Source organism: Mobula hypostoma, chromosome 4 (genome assembly GCF_963921235.1).
Source record: "Mobula hypostoma chromosome 4, sMobHyp1.1, whole genome shotgun sequence".
Lineage (NCBI taxonomy): Eukaryota > Metazoa > Chordata > Chondrichthyes > Myliobatiformes > Myliobatidae > Mobula > Mobula hypostoma.
This window is the reverse complement of record NC_086100.1, coordinates 2110471-2127904: the sequence shown is the minus strand read 5'-3', so window position 1 is coordinate 2127904 and position 17434 is coordinate 2110471. Positions and strand designations below refer to the sequence as shown.

General features: G+C 46.6%; 1 protein-coding gene across 1 annotated transcript in view; it reads right to left on the bottom strand.

The window, feature by feature from the left end:
- Positions 1-17434, bottom strand: part of tprg1 (tumor protein p63 regulated 1) — a 60315-nt gene that overhangs the window by 9402 nt on the left and 33479 nt on the right. Inside the window, exon 4 of the mRNA XM_063045239.1 lies at positions 5921-6074. Within this exon, the coding sequence (XP_062901309.1) occupies positions 5921-6074 (154 nt within the window). The remainder of the gene's footprint in view (positions 1-5920; positions 6075-17434) is intronic.

Below are 17434 nucleotides of genomic sequence, written 5' to 3'. Positions count from 1 at the left end.
GCACTGAGCCTTGCGGTACCCCACTAGTCACTGCCTGCCATTCTGAAAAGGTCCCGTTTATTCCCACTCTTTGCTTCCTGTCTGCTAACCAATTCTCTGTCCACATCAATACCTTACCCCCAATACTGTGTGCTTTAAGTTTCCACACTAATCTCCTGTGTGGGACCTTGTCAAAAGCCTTTTGAAAATCCAAATATACCACATCCACTGGTTCTCCCCTATCCACTCTACTAGTTACATCCTCAGAAAATTCTATGAGATTCGTCAGACATGATTTTCCTTTCACAAATCCATGCTGACTTTGTCCGATCATTTCACCGCTTTCCAAATGTGCTGTTATCACATCTTTGATTACTGACTCCAGCAGTTTCCCCACCACTGACGTTATGCTAACCGGTCTATAATTCCCCGGTTTCTCTCTCCCTCCTTTTTTAAAAAGTGGGGTTACATTAGCCACCCTCCAATCCTCAGGAACTAGTCCAGAATCTAACGAGTTTTGAAAAATTATCACTAATGCATCCACTATTTCTTGGGCTACTTCCTTAAGCACTCTGGGATGCAGACCATCTGGCCCTGGGGATTTATCTGCCTTTAATCCTTTCAATTTACCTAACACCACTTCCCTACTAACATGTATTTCGCTCAGTTCCTCCATCTCACTGGACCCTCTGTCCCCTACTATTTCTGGAAGATTATTTATGTCCTCCTTAGTGAAGACAGAACCAAAGTAATTATTCGATTGGTCTGCCATGTCCTTGCTCCCCATAATCAATTCACCTGTTTCTGTCTGTAGGGGACCTACATTTGTCTTTACCAGTCTTTTCCTTTTTACATATCTATAAAAGCTTTTACAGTCAGTTTTTATGTTCCCTGCCAGTTTTCTCTCATAATCTTTTTTCCCCTTCCTAATTAAGCCCTTTGTCCTCCTCTGCTGAACTCTGAATTTCTCCCAGTCCTCAGGTGAGCCACTTTTTCTGGCTAATTTGTATGCTTCTTCTTTGGAATTGATACTATCCCTAATTTCTCTTGTCAGTATGGGTGCACTACCTTCCTTGATTTATTCTTTTGCCAAACTGGGATGAACAATTGTTGTAGTTCATCCATGCAATCCTTAAATGCTTGCCATTGCATATCCACCGTCAATCCTTTAAGTGTCATTTGCCAGTCTATCTTAGCTAATTCACGTCTCATACCTTCAAAGTTACCCCTCTTTAAGTTCAGAACCTTTGTTTCTGAATTAACTATGTCACTCTCCATCTTAATGAAGAATTCCACCATATTATGGTCACTCTTACCCAAGGGGCCTCTCACGACAAGATTGCTAATTAACCCTTCCTCATTGCTCAAAACCCAGTCCAGAATAGCCTGCTCTCTAGTTGGTTCCTCGACATGTTGGTTCAAAAAACCATCCCGCATACATTCCAAGAAATCCTCTTCCTCAGCACCTTTACCAATTTGGTTCACCCAATCTACATGTAGATTGAAGTCACCCATTATAACTGCTGTTCCTTTATTGCACACATTTCTAATTTCCTCTAATACCATCTCCGACCTCACTACTACTGTTAGGTGGCCTGTACACAACTCCCACCAGCGTCTTCTGCCCCTTGGTGTTACGCAGCTCTACCCATATCGATTCCACATCTTCCCGGCTTATGTCCTTCCTTTCTATTGCGTTAATCTCATCTTTAACCAGCAACGCTACCCCACCTCCTTTTCTTTCATGTCTATCCCTCCTGAATATTGAATATCCCTGAACGTTGAGCTCCCATCCTTGGTCACCCTGGAGCCATGTCTCTGTGATCCCAACTATATCATAATCATTAATAACAATCTGCACTTTCAATTCATCCACCTTGTTACGAATGCTCCTTGTATTGACACAAAGCCTTCAGGCGCTCTTTTACAACTCTCTTAGCCCTTATACAATTATGTTGAAAAGTGGCCCTTGTTGATGCTTGGCCTGGATTTGTCGGCCTGCCACTTTTACTTTTCTCCTTACTACTTTTTGCTTCTACCCTCACTTTACACCCCTCTGTCTCTCTGCACTGGTTCCCATCCCCCTGTTGTGAACTAACCTCCTCTCGCCTAGCCTCTTTAATTTGATTCCCACCCCCCAACCATTCCAGTTTAAAGTCACCTCAGTAGTCCTCGCTAATCTCCCTGCCAGGATATTGGTCCCCCTAGGATTCAAACTCTGACGTTGAACCTATACCCACCATTCCTACTGGCAGCATGTCTCAAGCTCTCTCCCCCTGAGTGAAGAAGTTCATCTGAAACATTACACCTTTCTTCCAGAACCACTGACCTCTAGTTCCAGTCTCATCCAACCTCAGTGGAAGAAGCCTGTTTACATTTACCCTGTCTACACCCTCATCATTTTGTATACCTCTATCGATTCTCCCCTATTCAACCTTTCCCTATAACTCAGATCCTCCAGTCCTGACAGTGTCCTTGTAAATTTTTCCTTGTCCATAAGACCATAAGATATAGGAGCAGGAGTAGGCCATTCAGCCCATAGAGTCTGCTCTGCCATTCAATCAGGGGCTGCTCCAATTCTTCCAGCCATCCCCACTCCCCTGCCCTTCACCCCATACCCTTTGACGCCCTGGCTAATCAAGAACCTATCTATCTCTGTCTTAATACACCCAATGACTTGGGCTCCACAGCCACTCGTGGCAACAAATTCCACAGATTTACCACCCTCTGACTAAAGTAATTTCTCCACATCTCAGTTCTAAAAGGACGTCCTTCAATCCTGAAGTCGTGCCCTCGTGTCCTAGAATCCCCTACCATGGGAAATAACTTTGCCATATCTAATCTGTTCAGGCCTTTTAACATTCAGTATGTTTCTATGAGATCCCCCCTCATTCTCCTGAACTCCAGGGAATACAGCCCAAGAGCTGCCAGATGTTCCTCATACAGTAACACTTTCATTCCTGGAATCATTCTCGTGAATCTTCTCTGAACCCTCTCTAATGTCAGTATATCCTTTCGAAAATAAGGAGCCCAGAACTGCACACAATAGTCACGAGTATTGTGGTCTCATAATTGCCTTATAGAGCCTCAACATCACATCCGGCTCTTATGTTCTATTCCTCTAGAAATGAATGCCAATATTGCATTCACCTTCTTCACAACCGACTCAACCTGGAGGTTAACCTTTAGGGTATCCTACACAAGTACTCCCAAGTCCCTTTGCGTCTCTGCATTTTGAATTCTCTCCCCATCTAAATAATAGTCTGTCCGTTTATTTCTTCCACCAAAGTGCACGACCATACACTTTCCAACATTGTTTTTCATTTGCCACTTCTTTGCCCATTCCCCTATACTGTCTAAATCTCTCTGCAGCATACATCAAAGTTGCTGGTGAACGCAGCAGGCCAAGCAGCATCTATAGGAAGAGGTGCAGTCGACGTTTCAGGCCGAGACCCTTCGTCTTGGCCTGCTGCGTTCACCAGCTACTTTGATGTATGTTGCTTGAATTTCCAGCATCTGCAGAATTCCTGTTGTTTGCGTTTAAAATCTCTCTGCAGGCTCTGTTTCCTCAACACTATTCACTCCTCCAACTATCTTTGTATCATTGGCAAATTTAGCCAACCGGTCTATTAATCCCATAATCCAAATCATTGACACACATCCTAAAAAGCAGCAGTCCCAACACCGACCCCTGTGGAACTTCACTGGTAAATTGCAGCCAGCCAGAATAGGATCCCTTTATTCCCACTCTCTGTTTTCTGCCGATCAGCCAATGCTTCACCCATGCTAGGAACTTCCCTGTAATTCCATGGGCTCTTATCTTGCTAAACAGCCTCATGTGCGGCACCTTGTCAAAGGCCTTCTGAAAATCCAAGAACACCACCTCTACTGCATCTCCTTTGTCTGCCCTGCTTGTAATTTCCTCAAAGAATTGCAGTAGGTTACTCAGGCAAGATTTTCCTCTCAGGAAACCATGCTGATTTTGGCCTATTTTGTCAGGTGCCTCCAGGTATTCGTAATCTCATCCCTAACAATCGATGTCAGGCTAACAGGTCTATAGTTTCCTTTCTATATAAAAATATAAGAGCACGACTTCAGGATTGAAGGACGTCCTTTTAGAACTCAGATGTGGAGAAATTACTTTGGTCAGAGGGTGGTAAATCTGTGGAATTCGTTACCACGAGTGGCTGTGGAGGCCAAGTCATTGGATGCATTTAAGGCAGAGATGGATAGGTTTTTGATTAGCCAGGGCATCAAAGGGTATGGGGTGAAAGCAGGGGAGTGGAGATGACTGGAAGAATTGGATCAGTCCATGATTGAATGGTAGAACAGACTCGATGGACTGAATGGCCTAATTCGGCTCCTATATCTTATGGTCTTTTGTTCTTAGGGTCTTATGGTCTTTCTGCTGCCTCCCACCCTTCTTAAATAGCAGAGTAACATTTGCAATTTTCCAGTCATCCAGTACAATGCCAGAATCTATCCATCCTTGAAAGATCATCGTTAATGCCTCTGCAATCTCTCCAGCTACTTCCCTCAGAACCCCAGGGTGCATTCCATCAGGTCCAGGAGATTTATCCACCCTCAGTCATAATTTTCACTGCACACACTTCACTTCCCTGACACTCTTGAATATCCGGTGTACGGCACATGACTTCCGCTGTGAAGGCTGATGCAAACTACACATTCAGTTCCTCTTCTATCTCTGCATCTTTCATTACAATATCTCCAGCTTATTGATATCTTTCCTTGCACCCTCATCCTTTCCCACCATTAAGGACATTTTCTTGAGGCAGAGGTGGTGCCTCAAGAGGTTGCATTCGACATTAAGGACCCTCGGCTAATGATCTGTCTCAGACCATTCCCCCCCCTCCTTAAGCCCACTAGTACCTCACAGACCCTCCCCACCCTGCCTGAGCCCACTAGTACCTCTCAGACCCTTCCCTCCCTGTCTGAGGTCCCTAGTACCTCACAGACCCTCCTCTCCTTGTCTGAGGTCCCTAGTACCTCACAGACCCTCCTCTCCCTGTCTGATCCCACTAGTACCTTACAGACCCTTCCCTCCCTGCCTGAGGTCCCTAGTACCTCACAGACCCTCCCCTCCTTGTCTGAGGTCCATAGTACCTCACAGACCCTTCCCTCCCTGTCTGATCCCACTAGTACCTGTCAGATCCTTCCCTCCCTGTCTGAGGTCCCTAGTACCTCACAGACCCTTCCCTCCGTCTGATCCCACTAGTACCTCACAGACCCTTCCCTCCTTGCCTGATCCCACTAGTACCTCACAGACCATCCCCTCCTTGTCTGAGGTCCCTAGTACCTCACAGACCCTTCCCTCCCTGTCTGAGGTCCCTAGTACCTCACAGACCCTTCCCTCCCTGTCTGATCCCACCAGTACCTCACAGACCCTTCCCTCCCTGCCTGAGGTCACTAGTACCTCTCAGACCCTTCCCTCCCTATCTGATCCCACTAGTACCTCACAGACCCTTCCCTCCCTGCCTGAGGTCACTAGTACCTCACAGACCCTTCCCTCCCTGCCTGAGGTCACTAGTACCTCACAGACCCTCCCCTCCCTGTCTGAGGTCACTAGTACCTCACAGACCCTTCCCTCCCTGCCTGAGGTCACTAGTACCTCACAGACCCTTCCCTCCCTGTCTGAGGTCCCTAGTACCTCACAGACCCTTCCCTCCCTGCCTGAGGTCACTAGTACCTCACAGACCTTCCCCTCCCTACCCGAGCTCACAAGTACCTCACAGACCCTTCCCTCCCTGACTGAGGTCACTAGTACCTCTCAGACCCTTCCCTCCCTGCCTGAGGTCCCTAGTACCTCACAGACCCTTCCCTCCCTGCCTGAGCCCATTAGTACCTCACAGACCCTCCCCTCCCTGCCCGAGCTCACAAGTACCTCACAGACCCTTCCCTCCCTGCCTGAGCTCAATAGTACCTCACAGATCCTGGTGAACATATCATCGGCTCCTTTAACCGGGTGTTCAGTGAAGGTTGTATACGGAATGTCATTGCTCCAGGGATTCCAGCGGGAGAAGAAATCAGCCTCTCGCAGTTTGTCCCAGTGAACCCGCAGACCATGGCCCTCCTTCCTGTCAGGAGAGAAGAAGAGAGCTCTGTGATACATTCCCAGAGAGCACAGTGGTGGGACCATGCTTCACAGCCAGCTTGGCATTCATTCTGAGAGGGCTGGAAAATAAAAGCAAAGAGTGGGGATAAGTGGGGGTCAGCTGCTGGTGACTGGTGCCGTTCTCCAGGGATTGGTGTTGGGACCACTGCTTTTTGCAGAATTGATGGCTTTATGGTCAAATTTGCATATATTATGAAGATGGGTGGAGGGGCAGGTAGTGTTGAGGAAATAGGGAGGATGCAGAAGGACTTGGACAGATTAGGAGAATGGGCAAAGAAGTGGCAGATGGAATACAGTGTTGGGAAGTGTATGGTCATGAACTTTAGTAGAAATAAAGGCATAGGCTATCTTCTAAACAGGGAGAAAATTCAGTTATCTGAGGTGGCAGTCCTTGCAACGGGACTTGGCAGTCCTTACAACACACATCAAAGTTGCTGGTGAACGCAGCAGGCCAGGCAGCATCTCTAGGAAGAGGTACAGTCGACGTTTTGGGCCGAGACCCTTCGTGAGTCCTGACTGAAAAACAGTTACTTTCCCCAAGCAGTAAGGCTGATCAACACCTCCACCCACTAACCCACCTCTCCACACCCCCAACCACCAGTATTTTATCATTTCCTGTCAGTTACCTTATGTACAGACACTCCTGTGCTGAGTGCCACTTTATGGACATACAATCAATGTATATAAACTGCCTTATGTATTTATATTTATTGTGTTTTTATTATTATTGTATTATTTATCTTTTTTTTGTGCTGCATCGGAATCTGTAGTAACAATTATTTTGTTCTCCTTTACACTGTGTACTGAAATGACATTAAACAATCTTGAATAAACGCTAACCTTGGTAATGACACTTTCCTGTTGAGAACATACAGTAGATGCTAGTTCTGTTGCGTTCTGATCCAAGCAATTTAGTAAGGGTTTGCCTTCTCCTTCCCTATCTTCCACTGTCAATGTCAGGTCAGAGCAACACCTCATACTCCGTCTGGGTGGCCTCCAACCTACTGGCTTCCACATCCATTTATCCAACTTCCAGTATATTCTCTACCTTTACCTGTCGCAATTTTACACTCTTCTTTCTGGTTGCCCTCCGACCGCTTCTCCTCTCCTCACCTGTCTATCACTGCCCCTGGTGCCCCCTTCCCTTTCTCCCGTGGTCCTCTCTCCTCTCCTATCAGATTTTATCTTCTCCAGCCCTTTACCATTTCCACCCATCACCTCCCAGCTTCTTACTTTCTCCCCTCCCATCCACCCAGCTTCACCTATCACCTTCTTGCTTGTTCTCCTTGCTCTGGCTCCACCTTCTAATTCTGGCATCTTCCCCTTCCTTTCATGTCCCGATGAAGGGACTCCGTCTGCAACGTTGACTGAGACTTTCATTTCCAGAGAGGCTGCCTGACCTGCTGAGTTCCTCCTGCATTTTAAGACATAAGATAAAGGAGCAGAATTTTGCCCATTGAGTCTACTCTGAACTCTCATTATGGCTGCTCCCTTTTTTCTCTCAAACTTCTGTCTTCCCCATTTCTCCCTTCGTGCCCTGACCAATCAAGAAGCTATCAATCTCTGCTTCAAATATACATAAAGACTTGGCCTCCACAGCTGCCTGTGCAAGGGATTCCACAGATTCATCACTGTGGCTGAAGAAATTCCTCCTCATCTCCGTTCTAAATGGACATCCCTTTATTTTGAAGCTGTGTGCTCTGGTCCTAGACTTCCCCACCATAGGAAACATCCTCTCCACATCCACTCTGTCAAAGTCTTTCAATTGTGAGGGGATCCAGGAGTGCCCCTATTAACGGTTTGAAGAGAGACATTCATCATTGATGGTTTGTTTGGAAAGGAGAGAGAGACGAGATCAACGGTTGGACTGTCACTTTAAGGCATTGGAAGTAACTTTGGATTTCTACTGAGTTTGGAGTTGGAGGCAGCACCGAGCAGCTCGAAGGTTGCTATGGTGACCAAAGGCAGGTTGTTGATATTTCTTCAAGGACTTGTTGCCTGTTTGTGCATTTCTTTGCAGGCAAAGGAAGGAGGGACTCTTTGAATGACAGGTGATGCTCAGCCTGGTGAAATAAATAGGAGGTCAGATGATACAGACCTCAGACACATGATCTGGACACTGAATGAGCATTGTTGTGCCCGCAGAGAAAGTGGGTTTTGGAGGATCAATCAGGCGGATTGATCCAAATTGCTATTCCAGTTTGAGGAGAAGGGGTTGACTGGTGGGGAGTTGTCTATGCGTCCACCCTTGCCGGGGTGATAGCTCCACCACAGGAAAACCGGTCCCCCCGGTTAAAGTCACAGTCGGTGACTTTTAAAGGATTTCGGAGGACGACAAGAAGATCGATGGCATCAGCTCACCTGAAGACTCAACTCTCTCTCTCTCTCCCCATCACTACTCAACTAAATACCACGAACTGAACTTAACTCAACATCGTAAGACTGTATCTTTTTACCCCTAGACTTAAAGAAGCTTTTCATACTTATATATTCCACACTTACTTTTATATATAATCATTGCTAACCTGTTTGATTTATCTACGTTTATATTACTGTATTGCGTAGTTACTAATAAATACTATTAGTTAATAGCAATACTGGACTCCAAAGTGTTTTCCATCTCTGCTGGTTCTTTATTCCCGTCAGGGGGTACGTGACACAATATTCAATAGGTTTCAATGAGATCTCCCTTCATTATTGTAAACTCCAGTGAATACAGGCCCAGAGCCATCAAACACTCCTCAAATGACAATCCTTTCATTCACTTTCCTGTGCTACTCAGTATCAAACCAGCCTTCAACATGCCAGGCACAAAATCACAGAACACTAGTCCCTTCAGCCCATCTAGTCTGTGTTGAACTATTATTCTGCCCAGTCCCATTAAACCCACTTCCATTGGCATCTCCTTCCACTCTCTCACCACCCTCTGAGTGAAGTAGTTCCCCCTCATGTTCCCCTTAAACATTTCACCTTTCATCGTTTTAATGAGGCCCTCTGTTGGTTGTGGACAACTATGGATGTTGCATCCCAACTGTCTACGCGACACACAACACAAGGCAGTGTGACATGGAGACCGAGCTGTTGCCCATGTCACAGGCTCTCCACCTTCACACAGCTGATGGGTCTCAAGGAACAACAGAGACTGCTACAGGCTGGCACTGGCAGTGCCCGTCAGCATCTGCCTTAGGGACTCCTTCCCCATGAGTGGATAAAGGCACAAGGGCAGCAGAGGTTTGACGTCAGAGTTCTGCTGCTCCTAGATGAGCTGCCAAACTCGGCTAATGAGCCTCATCTGCCTGAAGTGACAGGTTTTAAGGCAGCAGTCACCAGCCTTTGCCCCTTCTCCTGTCAGTACAAACGGTTAAGCCACACCTGAAGGCCAGGAGCCGGATTTGGTTGTCAGAGGCTATCTGAGACACACGTCACTGGGAGTGTTTAATAGGTGGTGGGAGCTTGTCCCCATTAGCACCCCCAGGTATGACAACCTTAAGGAACCATCACCTTTATAACATCCCATCCCACCCCCCACACTCAGAGTACAAAGACCTATTCACATTAACATCTCAACCTGTTTGCTCTCTGCGCTTGCTCCCCACACCTTTTGATATCCCACCCTCTTCTTGCTGACCTGTGCCAGTTTGCTGTACGGTTGTGTTGGATGGGTGGGGAGGCGGTTACGAGCAGCAGAGGGTGGAGCACAGTAGCTACACCCTTCACCCTGGGGGACCGCAGTGTGACACGTGTTTGGAAATGAGAGGCCGGGCCTCGTTCTGCCTCACAAACTGTTGTGATCAGATTTCACTAATAGGTCTGTTTTTGCTGAAGCTGCCAATAGTCTTAAGTAATGTAACATCAGCGATTAGTCTCAGTGGGTCTCTGCCCCAGAGGCACAGGCGTGAGTCTCCCTCCAATCCTCCACTTCCTTCACACCCTTGGCAGACAATAGCGAGATCCCATGGCTGAGTGAGCTGAGACATACCACCATTCCAAGGCATTCGCTCAGACTCTATCTGCGTCTACAGTCTGTTGCTGTGTCTACCTTAGTCACTGACAGTCTGTCTGTGTCTGTCTGACTGTCTGTCTCTCTTTGTCCCCCCCCACCTCCTTCTCTCTCTCTGTCTCCCTCTCAGCCCCAGTCTGCTCCACCATTCCATCATGGTTGATTTAATAGTCCTCTCAACCCGACTCTCCTGCCTTCTCCCTGTAACCTTTGATGCCCAGACTAATCAAAAACCTATTAAGCTCTTTACAAAAATGTACAAAATGACAGCCCCCACAGCCATCTGTGGCAATGAAGTCCACATATACTTATACTTTATAGTCGCCAAACAATTGATACTAGAACGTACAATCATCACAGCGATATTTGATTCTGCGCTTCCCACTCCCTGGATTACAAATCGATAGTAAATATTAAAAATTTAAATTATAAATCATAAATGGAAAATAGAAAAATGGAAAGTAAGGTAGTGCAAAAAAACCGAGATGCAGGTCCGGATATTTGGAGGGTATGGCCCAGATCCGGGTCAGGATCCGTTCAACAGTCTTATCACAGTTGGAAAAAAGCTGTTCCCAAATCTGGCCGTATGAGTCTTCAAGCTCCTGAGCCTTCTCCCGGAGGGAAGAGGGACGAAAAGTGTGTTGGCTGGGTGGGTCAGCAACAGAGTTCACCACCCTCTGGCTAACGAGAGTTCTCCTCATTCCTGCTCTAAAGGGATGTCCTTGTACCCTGAGTCCAGGCTCCCACACTGTAGGACGAATCCACTCCAACCCACTCGATCTAGATTGAAAGCAAGTTTTCTGCAGACCAGAGAGAGACTAGAATGATTGAACGGTAGTGGTGAATAACACCTCACTTCCTCCAATGAGAGAGAGGTCTGTCATCTGGGCTGGCTGTTCCTGAGTTCCAACACACACAGACAAGTGTCTTCACTCTAAAGGTTGTCAGTCTTCAGTATTCCTTCCTGTGCCTTCTCCATTTCAAGTGTGAGGGGTTGCACTTTGGGAGGACCAACTAGGGTAGAACTTACACAGTGAGCAATGGGGCACAGAGGAGCATGGTATGACAGAGGGATCTGGGAATACAGATCCATTATTCACTGAAAGTGGTGTCACACGTAGACAGGGTCATAAAGAAAGCTTTTGGCACATTGGCCTTCATAAGTCAATGTATTGAGTACAGGAGTTGGGACGTTATGCTGAAGTTGTATAAGACATTGGTGAGGACTAGTTTGGAGTGTTGTGTGCAGTTTTGGTCATCTGCCTACAGGAAGGATGTAAGCAGGGTTGAAAGAGTACGGAGAAAATTTACAAAGCTGCTGACAGGACTGGAGGACCTGAGTAACAGGGGAAGGTTGCGTGGGTTGGAACGTAGGAAAATGAGGGAAATTTGATAGAGGTATACGGAATGCTGAAGGCTGTAGATAGGGTAAATGCAAGCAGGCTTTTCCCACTGACGTCGGGTGAGAATAGAACTAGAGGTCATGAGTTAAGAGTGAAAGGGGAAAAGTTTAAGGGAAACATGAGGGGGGTTTCTTCACTCAGAGAGGTAGAGTGGAGGTGATGAATGTGGGCTTGATTTCAACGTTTAAATAACATTTATAAAAGTACATGAATGGTAGGTGTATGGAGGGCTGTGGGATGAGACAGGACAATATTTTGGCATGTATGCGACTTATAGAAAAGTACAGCACAGAAGCAAGCCCTTCGGCCCATCTAGTCCATGCCAAACCAGTTAAACTACCTACTCCCATCGACCAGCACCAGGACCATAGCCCACCATACCCGTACCATCCATGTACCTATCCAACCTTCTCTTAAATTTTGGCATCATGCTCACATGTACCACTTCCGCTGGCAGCTCACTTCTCTGTCTGAGTGAAGAGGTTTCACCTCATCTTCTCATAGAAACATAGAAATCTACAGCACATTACAGGCCCTTTGGCCCACAGTGTTGTTCCAACCATGTAACCTACGCTAGAAGCTGCTAGAATTTCCCTACCACATACCCCTCTATTTTTCTAAGCTCCGTGTACCTATTCAAGAGTCTCTTAAAAGACCCGATTGTATCCACCTCCACCACTGTCGCCGGCAGCCCATTCCACACACTCACCACTCTCTGTGTGGAAATCCCCCTTGTACCTACTTCCAAGCGCCTTAAAACTAAGCCGCCTTGTGTTAGCCATTTCAGCCCTGGGAAAAAGCCTCTGGCTGTCCCCACAATCAATGTTTGTCATCATCTTATACACTTCTGGTGCTCCAAGGAGAAAAGGCCAAGTTCACTCAACTTATTCTCATAACGCATGCTCTCCAATCTCCTTTACACTCGCTCTATGGTTTCCACATCCTTCCTGTAGTGAGGTGACCAGAACTGAACACAGTACTCCAAGTGAGGTCTGATCAAGGTCTTATATAGCTGTAACATTACCTCACAGCTCTTGAACTCAATCCCATGGTTAATGAATGCCAATACACAGTATGCCTTCCTAACAACAGTCAACCTGCACAGCAGCTTTGACACAGTCCCCAAGATCTCGCTGATCCTCCACACTGCCAAGAGTCTTACCATTAATATTATATTCTATCTTCAAATTTAACCTACCAAAATGTATCACTTCACATTTATCTGGGTTGAACTCCACCTGCCACTTCTCAGCCCAGTTCTGCATCATCCTATCTATGTCCCGCTACAACCTCTGACAACCCTCCAGACTATCCACAACACCCCCAACCTTTGTGTCATCAGCAAACTTACTAATCCACCCTTCTACTTCCTCACTCAGGTAATTTATAAAAATCACAAAGAGGAGGGGGTCCCAGAACTGATCCCTGAGGCACACCACTGGTCACCAACCTCCATGCAGAATATGAACCATCCAGAATCACCCTTTGCCTTCTGTGGGCAAGCCAATTCTGGATCCACAAAGCAAGGTCTCCTTGGATCCCATGCTTCATTACTTTCTGAATACTTTCTTGATGGGGAACCTTATCAAATGCCTTACTGAAATTCGTATACACTACATCCACTGCTCTACCTTCATCAATGTGTTTTGTTACAATCTCAAAGAATTTAATTAGGTCTGTAAGGCATGACCTGCCCTTGTCAAGCCATGCTGACTATCCCTAATCAGATTATGTCTCTCCAAATGCTCATAAATCCTGCCTCTCAGGATCTTCTCCAACAACCTGCTCACCACTGAAATCAGACCTACTGGTCTGTAATTTCCTGGGTTATTTCTACTCCTTTTCTTGGACAAGGGAGCAACATTTGCAATTCTCCAATCCTCCAGTACTTCTCCATCCCAATTGATGATGCAAAGATCATCACCAGAGGCTCAGAAATCTCCTCCCTCTCTTCCCACAGTAGCCTGGGGTACATCTCATCTGGTCCCGGTGGCTTATCTAACTTAATGCTTTTCATAGTCATAGTCATACTTTATTGATCCCAAGGGAAATTGATTTTCGTTACAGTTGCCCCAACCAAGAATAGAGTATAAATATAGCAATAAAAGCTCCAGCTTCAAAAGCACCAGCGCATCCTCTTTCTTAATGTCTATACACCCAAGCCTTTCAGTCTGCTGTAAGTCATCCCCATAGTTGCCAAGGTCCTTTTCCCTGGTGAATACTGAAGCGAAGTATTCATTACGTACCTCTGCTACCTCCTATGGCTGCAGGCACACATTCCTACTATCGCTTCTGAGTGGTCCTATTCTCACATGGCTTATCCTTTTGCTCTTCACATACTTGTAGAATGCCTTGGGGTTTTCCTTAATCCTGCTCATCAAGGCCTTCTCATGGTCCCCTCTGGCTCTGCTAATTTCATTCTTAAGCTCCTTCCTAGCAACTTTGTACTTTTCTAGAGCTCTTTCTTGAACCTTTCGTAAGCTTTTCTTTTCTTCTTAACTAGATTTCCTACATCCTCCATGCACCATGGCTCTTTTACCCTACCATCCTTTCCCTGTCTCAATGGAACATACTTATGCAGAACTCCATGTAAGTGTTCCCTGAACATTTGCCACATTTCCCTGTGCATTTCCCTGAGAATATCTGCTCTCAACTTATGTTCTCTAGTTCCTGCCCAGTAGCCTCATATTTCCCCCTACCCCAAATAAATGTTTTCCCAATTTGTCTGCTCCTATCCCTCTCCAGCAATATGGTGAATGAGATAGAGTTGTGATCACTACCTTCAAAATGCTCTCCCACCAAGAGATCTGACCTCTGACCAGGTCCATTTCCCAATACTAGATAGAAACATAGAAAATAGGTGCAGGAGTAGGCCATTCGGCCCTTCGAGCCTGCACCACCATTTATTATGATCATGGCTGATCATCCAACTCAGAACCCCGCCCCAGATCAAGTACAACCTCTCCTCTAGTTGGCTTATCTACATATTGTGTCAGGAAACTTTCCTGAACACACCTAACAAACTCCAGCCCATCTAAACCCCTTGCTCTAAGGAGATGGCAGTCAATATTAGGAAAGTTAAAATCACCCATCACAACAACCCTACTATTATTGCACCGTTCCAGAATCTGCCTCCCTATCTGCTCCTTGATGTCCCTGTTACTACTGGGGGGGGGGGGTGGTCTAGAAAAACACCCAGTAGAGTCATTGCCCCCTTCCTGTTTTTGACTTCTATCCACAATGACTCAGTAGACAATCCCTCCATGACTTCCTCCTTTTTTGCAGTCGTGACACTATCTCTGATCAGCAGTGCCACGCCCCCACCTCTTTTGCCTCCCTCCCTGTCCTTTCTGAAACATCTAAAGCCTGACACACACAGCAGCCATTCCTGCCCCTGAGACATCCAAATGTCCTAGTTTCACCTGTTGAGCTACGCTCTAAGTTCACCCACTTTGTTTATGATACTCCTTGCATTAAAATAGACACATCTCAAACCATTTGGCTGAGTGCATCTTTGCTCTATCATCTACTTCCTTCCTCACAAACTCCCTACAGGCTGTCTCTACTTGTGCGCCAACCTCCCCGTCCTCTGCCCCTTCACTTCGGTTCCCACCTCCCTGCAAATCTAGTTTAAACCCTCCCCAATAACATGAGCAAACCTCCCTCCCAGGATATCGGTTCCCTCCAGTTCAGGTGCAACCCATACCACTTGTACAGGTCACTCCTTTCCCAGAAAATGTTCCAATCATCCAAGAACTTGAAACCCTGCCCCCTGGACATCTCCTCAGCCACTCAATTATCTGCAGTATCTTCCAGTTCTGACCTTCCCTAGCTCGTGGCACCGGGAGTAATCCAGAGACTACCACCTTGGATGTCCTGCTCTTTAGCCTCCTTCCTAATTCCCTAAACTCACCGCGCAGGACCCCTACCCCTCTCCTGCCTATGTCACTGGTACCAACATGTACCACGACCTCCAGCTGCTCACCCTCTCCTTCAAGAATATTCTGCAACCCCTCAGAGACATCCTGGACCCTAGCACCCAGGAGGCAACACACTATCCTGGCGTCTCTTTTGCTGCTGCAGAATCTCCTATCTGTCCCCCTAAATATCAAGTCCCCTATGACTATATCTCCACCTGACTTCACCCTACCATTCAGAGCCACCCACAGTACTATTGATCTGGCTGTTGCTGCCTTGCCCAGATAGGTCATCTCCCCATCAGTATTCAAAGGGGTAATCCTGTCACTGAGGGGAATGGCCCCAGGGGGACCCTGCACTGACTTCCTTCTCCATTTACCTGTCTCAGTGCTCACCCACCCACTCCCCGAATTCTGCACTCTGGGTGTAACCACCTGCTTAAAAGTTGTATCTATCCATTGTTGCCCTTGAACATTTCATCTCTCACACTCTACCCATGACCTCTGGTTGTAGTCCCACCCAACCTCAGTCGTAAAAGCCTGCCTGCATTTACACTCTCTATACTCCTCATAATTTTGGATACCTCTATCAAATTTCCTCTCAAGCTCTGCATAACAAGGATAAAGTTCTAACATATTCGATCTTTCCCTACAACTCAGGCCTTCAAGTCCCAGTAACATCCTTGTAAATTTTTTCTGTACTCTTTCAACCTCATTTACATCTTTCCTTTAGGTAGGTGACCAAAACTGCACACAATACTCCAATTAGGCCTCACCAATGTCTTACACAACTTCAACATAATATTCCATCTCCTGTACTCAATACTTTGATTTATGAAGGCCAATGTGCCAAAAGTTTTCTTTTCAACCCCAACTACCTGCGCCACCAGTTTCAATGAATTCTGGATCTGTATTCCCAGATCTTTTGTTTTACCGCATTCTTCAGTGCCTTACCCTGGCTAGGCCTACCAAAGTGCAAAACCTCGCAATTGTCTGCATGAAATTCCATCTGCCATTTTTCAGCCCATTTTTCCAGCCGGTGCAGATCCCACTGCAAGCTCTGACAGTCTTCCTCGCTGTCCACTACACCACAAACCTTGGCATCATTCGCAAATCTGCCGATCCAGGTCGTTGACAAACAATAAAGGACCCAGTCTGATCCCTGTGGTACATGACTAGTCACAGGTCTTCAGTCAGAGTGACAACCCTCTGCTACCACTCTCTGTCTTCTCCCGCACAGTCAGTGTCTATTCCAATTTACTACCTTATCCTGAATGCCCAGTGACTGAACTTTCCTGACCAGCCTCCCATGCTGGACCTTGTCAAATGCCTCGCTAAAGTCCATGTAGACAACATCCACTGCCTTGCCTTCATCCACTTCCCTGGTAACCTCCTCGAAAAACTTCATAAGATTGGTTAGATCTATCTTGCAACATCTATGAAGGGTTTTGGACCGGGTAAGAATTTTGGACCGAGACCCCTCATCGGAACTCCAGAGGAAGTTCAAGAGAACGATTCCATGAAGGAGAGGAATGGTGCATTTGTTGGTTCTGTGCCTGTACTCACTGGAGTCTGTATATTCATGGTCATTCACAGGTTTTTCATTATCTATTGCAATATACTGCCCCCGTAAAACAACAAATTTCACAACATGCGACCTGATTTTGAATGAAGCTTCCCCACCGTAGATGCTATCTAACCTGCTGAGTCTGGGTACATTATGGCTGTTTCTTCAGATTTCCAGCATCTGCAGAACCTCCTGTATTTATAACTTGGCTCCGCAGTCTCAGAGGGCAGGGCCATGGAGACATGTTTGAAAACAGAAAGGGCAGCTGAGGGTGTCAGGAACTGGCAGCCCTCCACTGGAGCTCTATTACTCTGTTTGCTCACCACACACAAACACGGCCCGTGGCACTGAGGTGTAAACTGTCGGAAGGCCAGGCACTGCAATCTCATCTATTAGGGAGGGGGGGAGGGGGAGAGGGGCTGTGTGTTTATATGT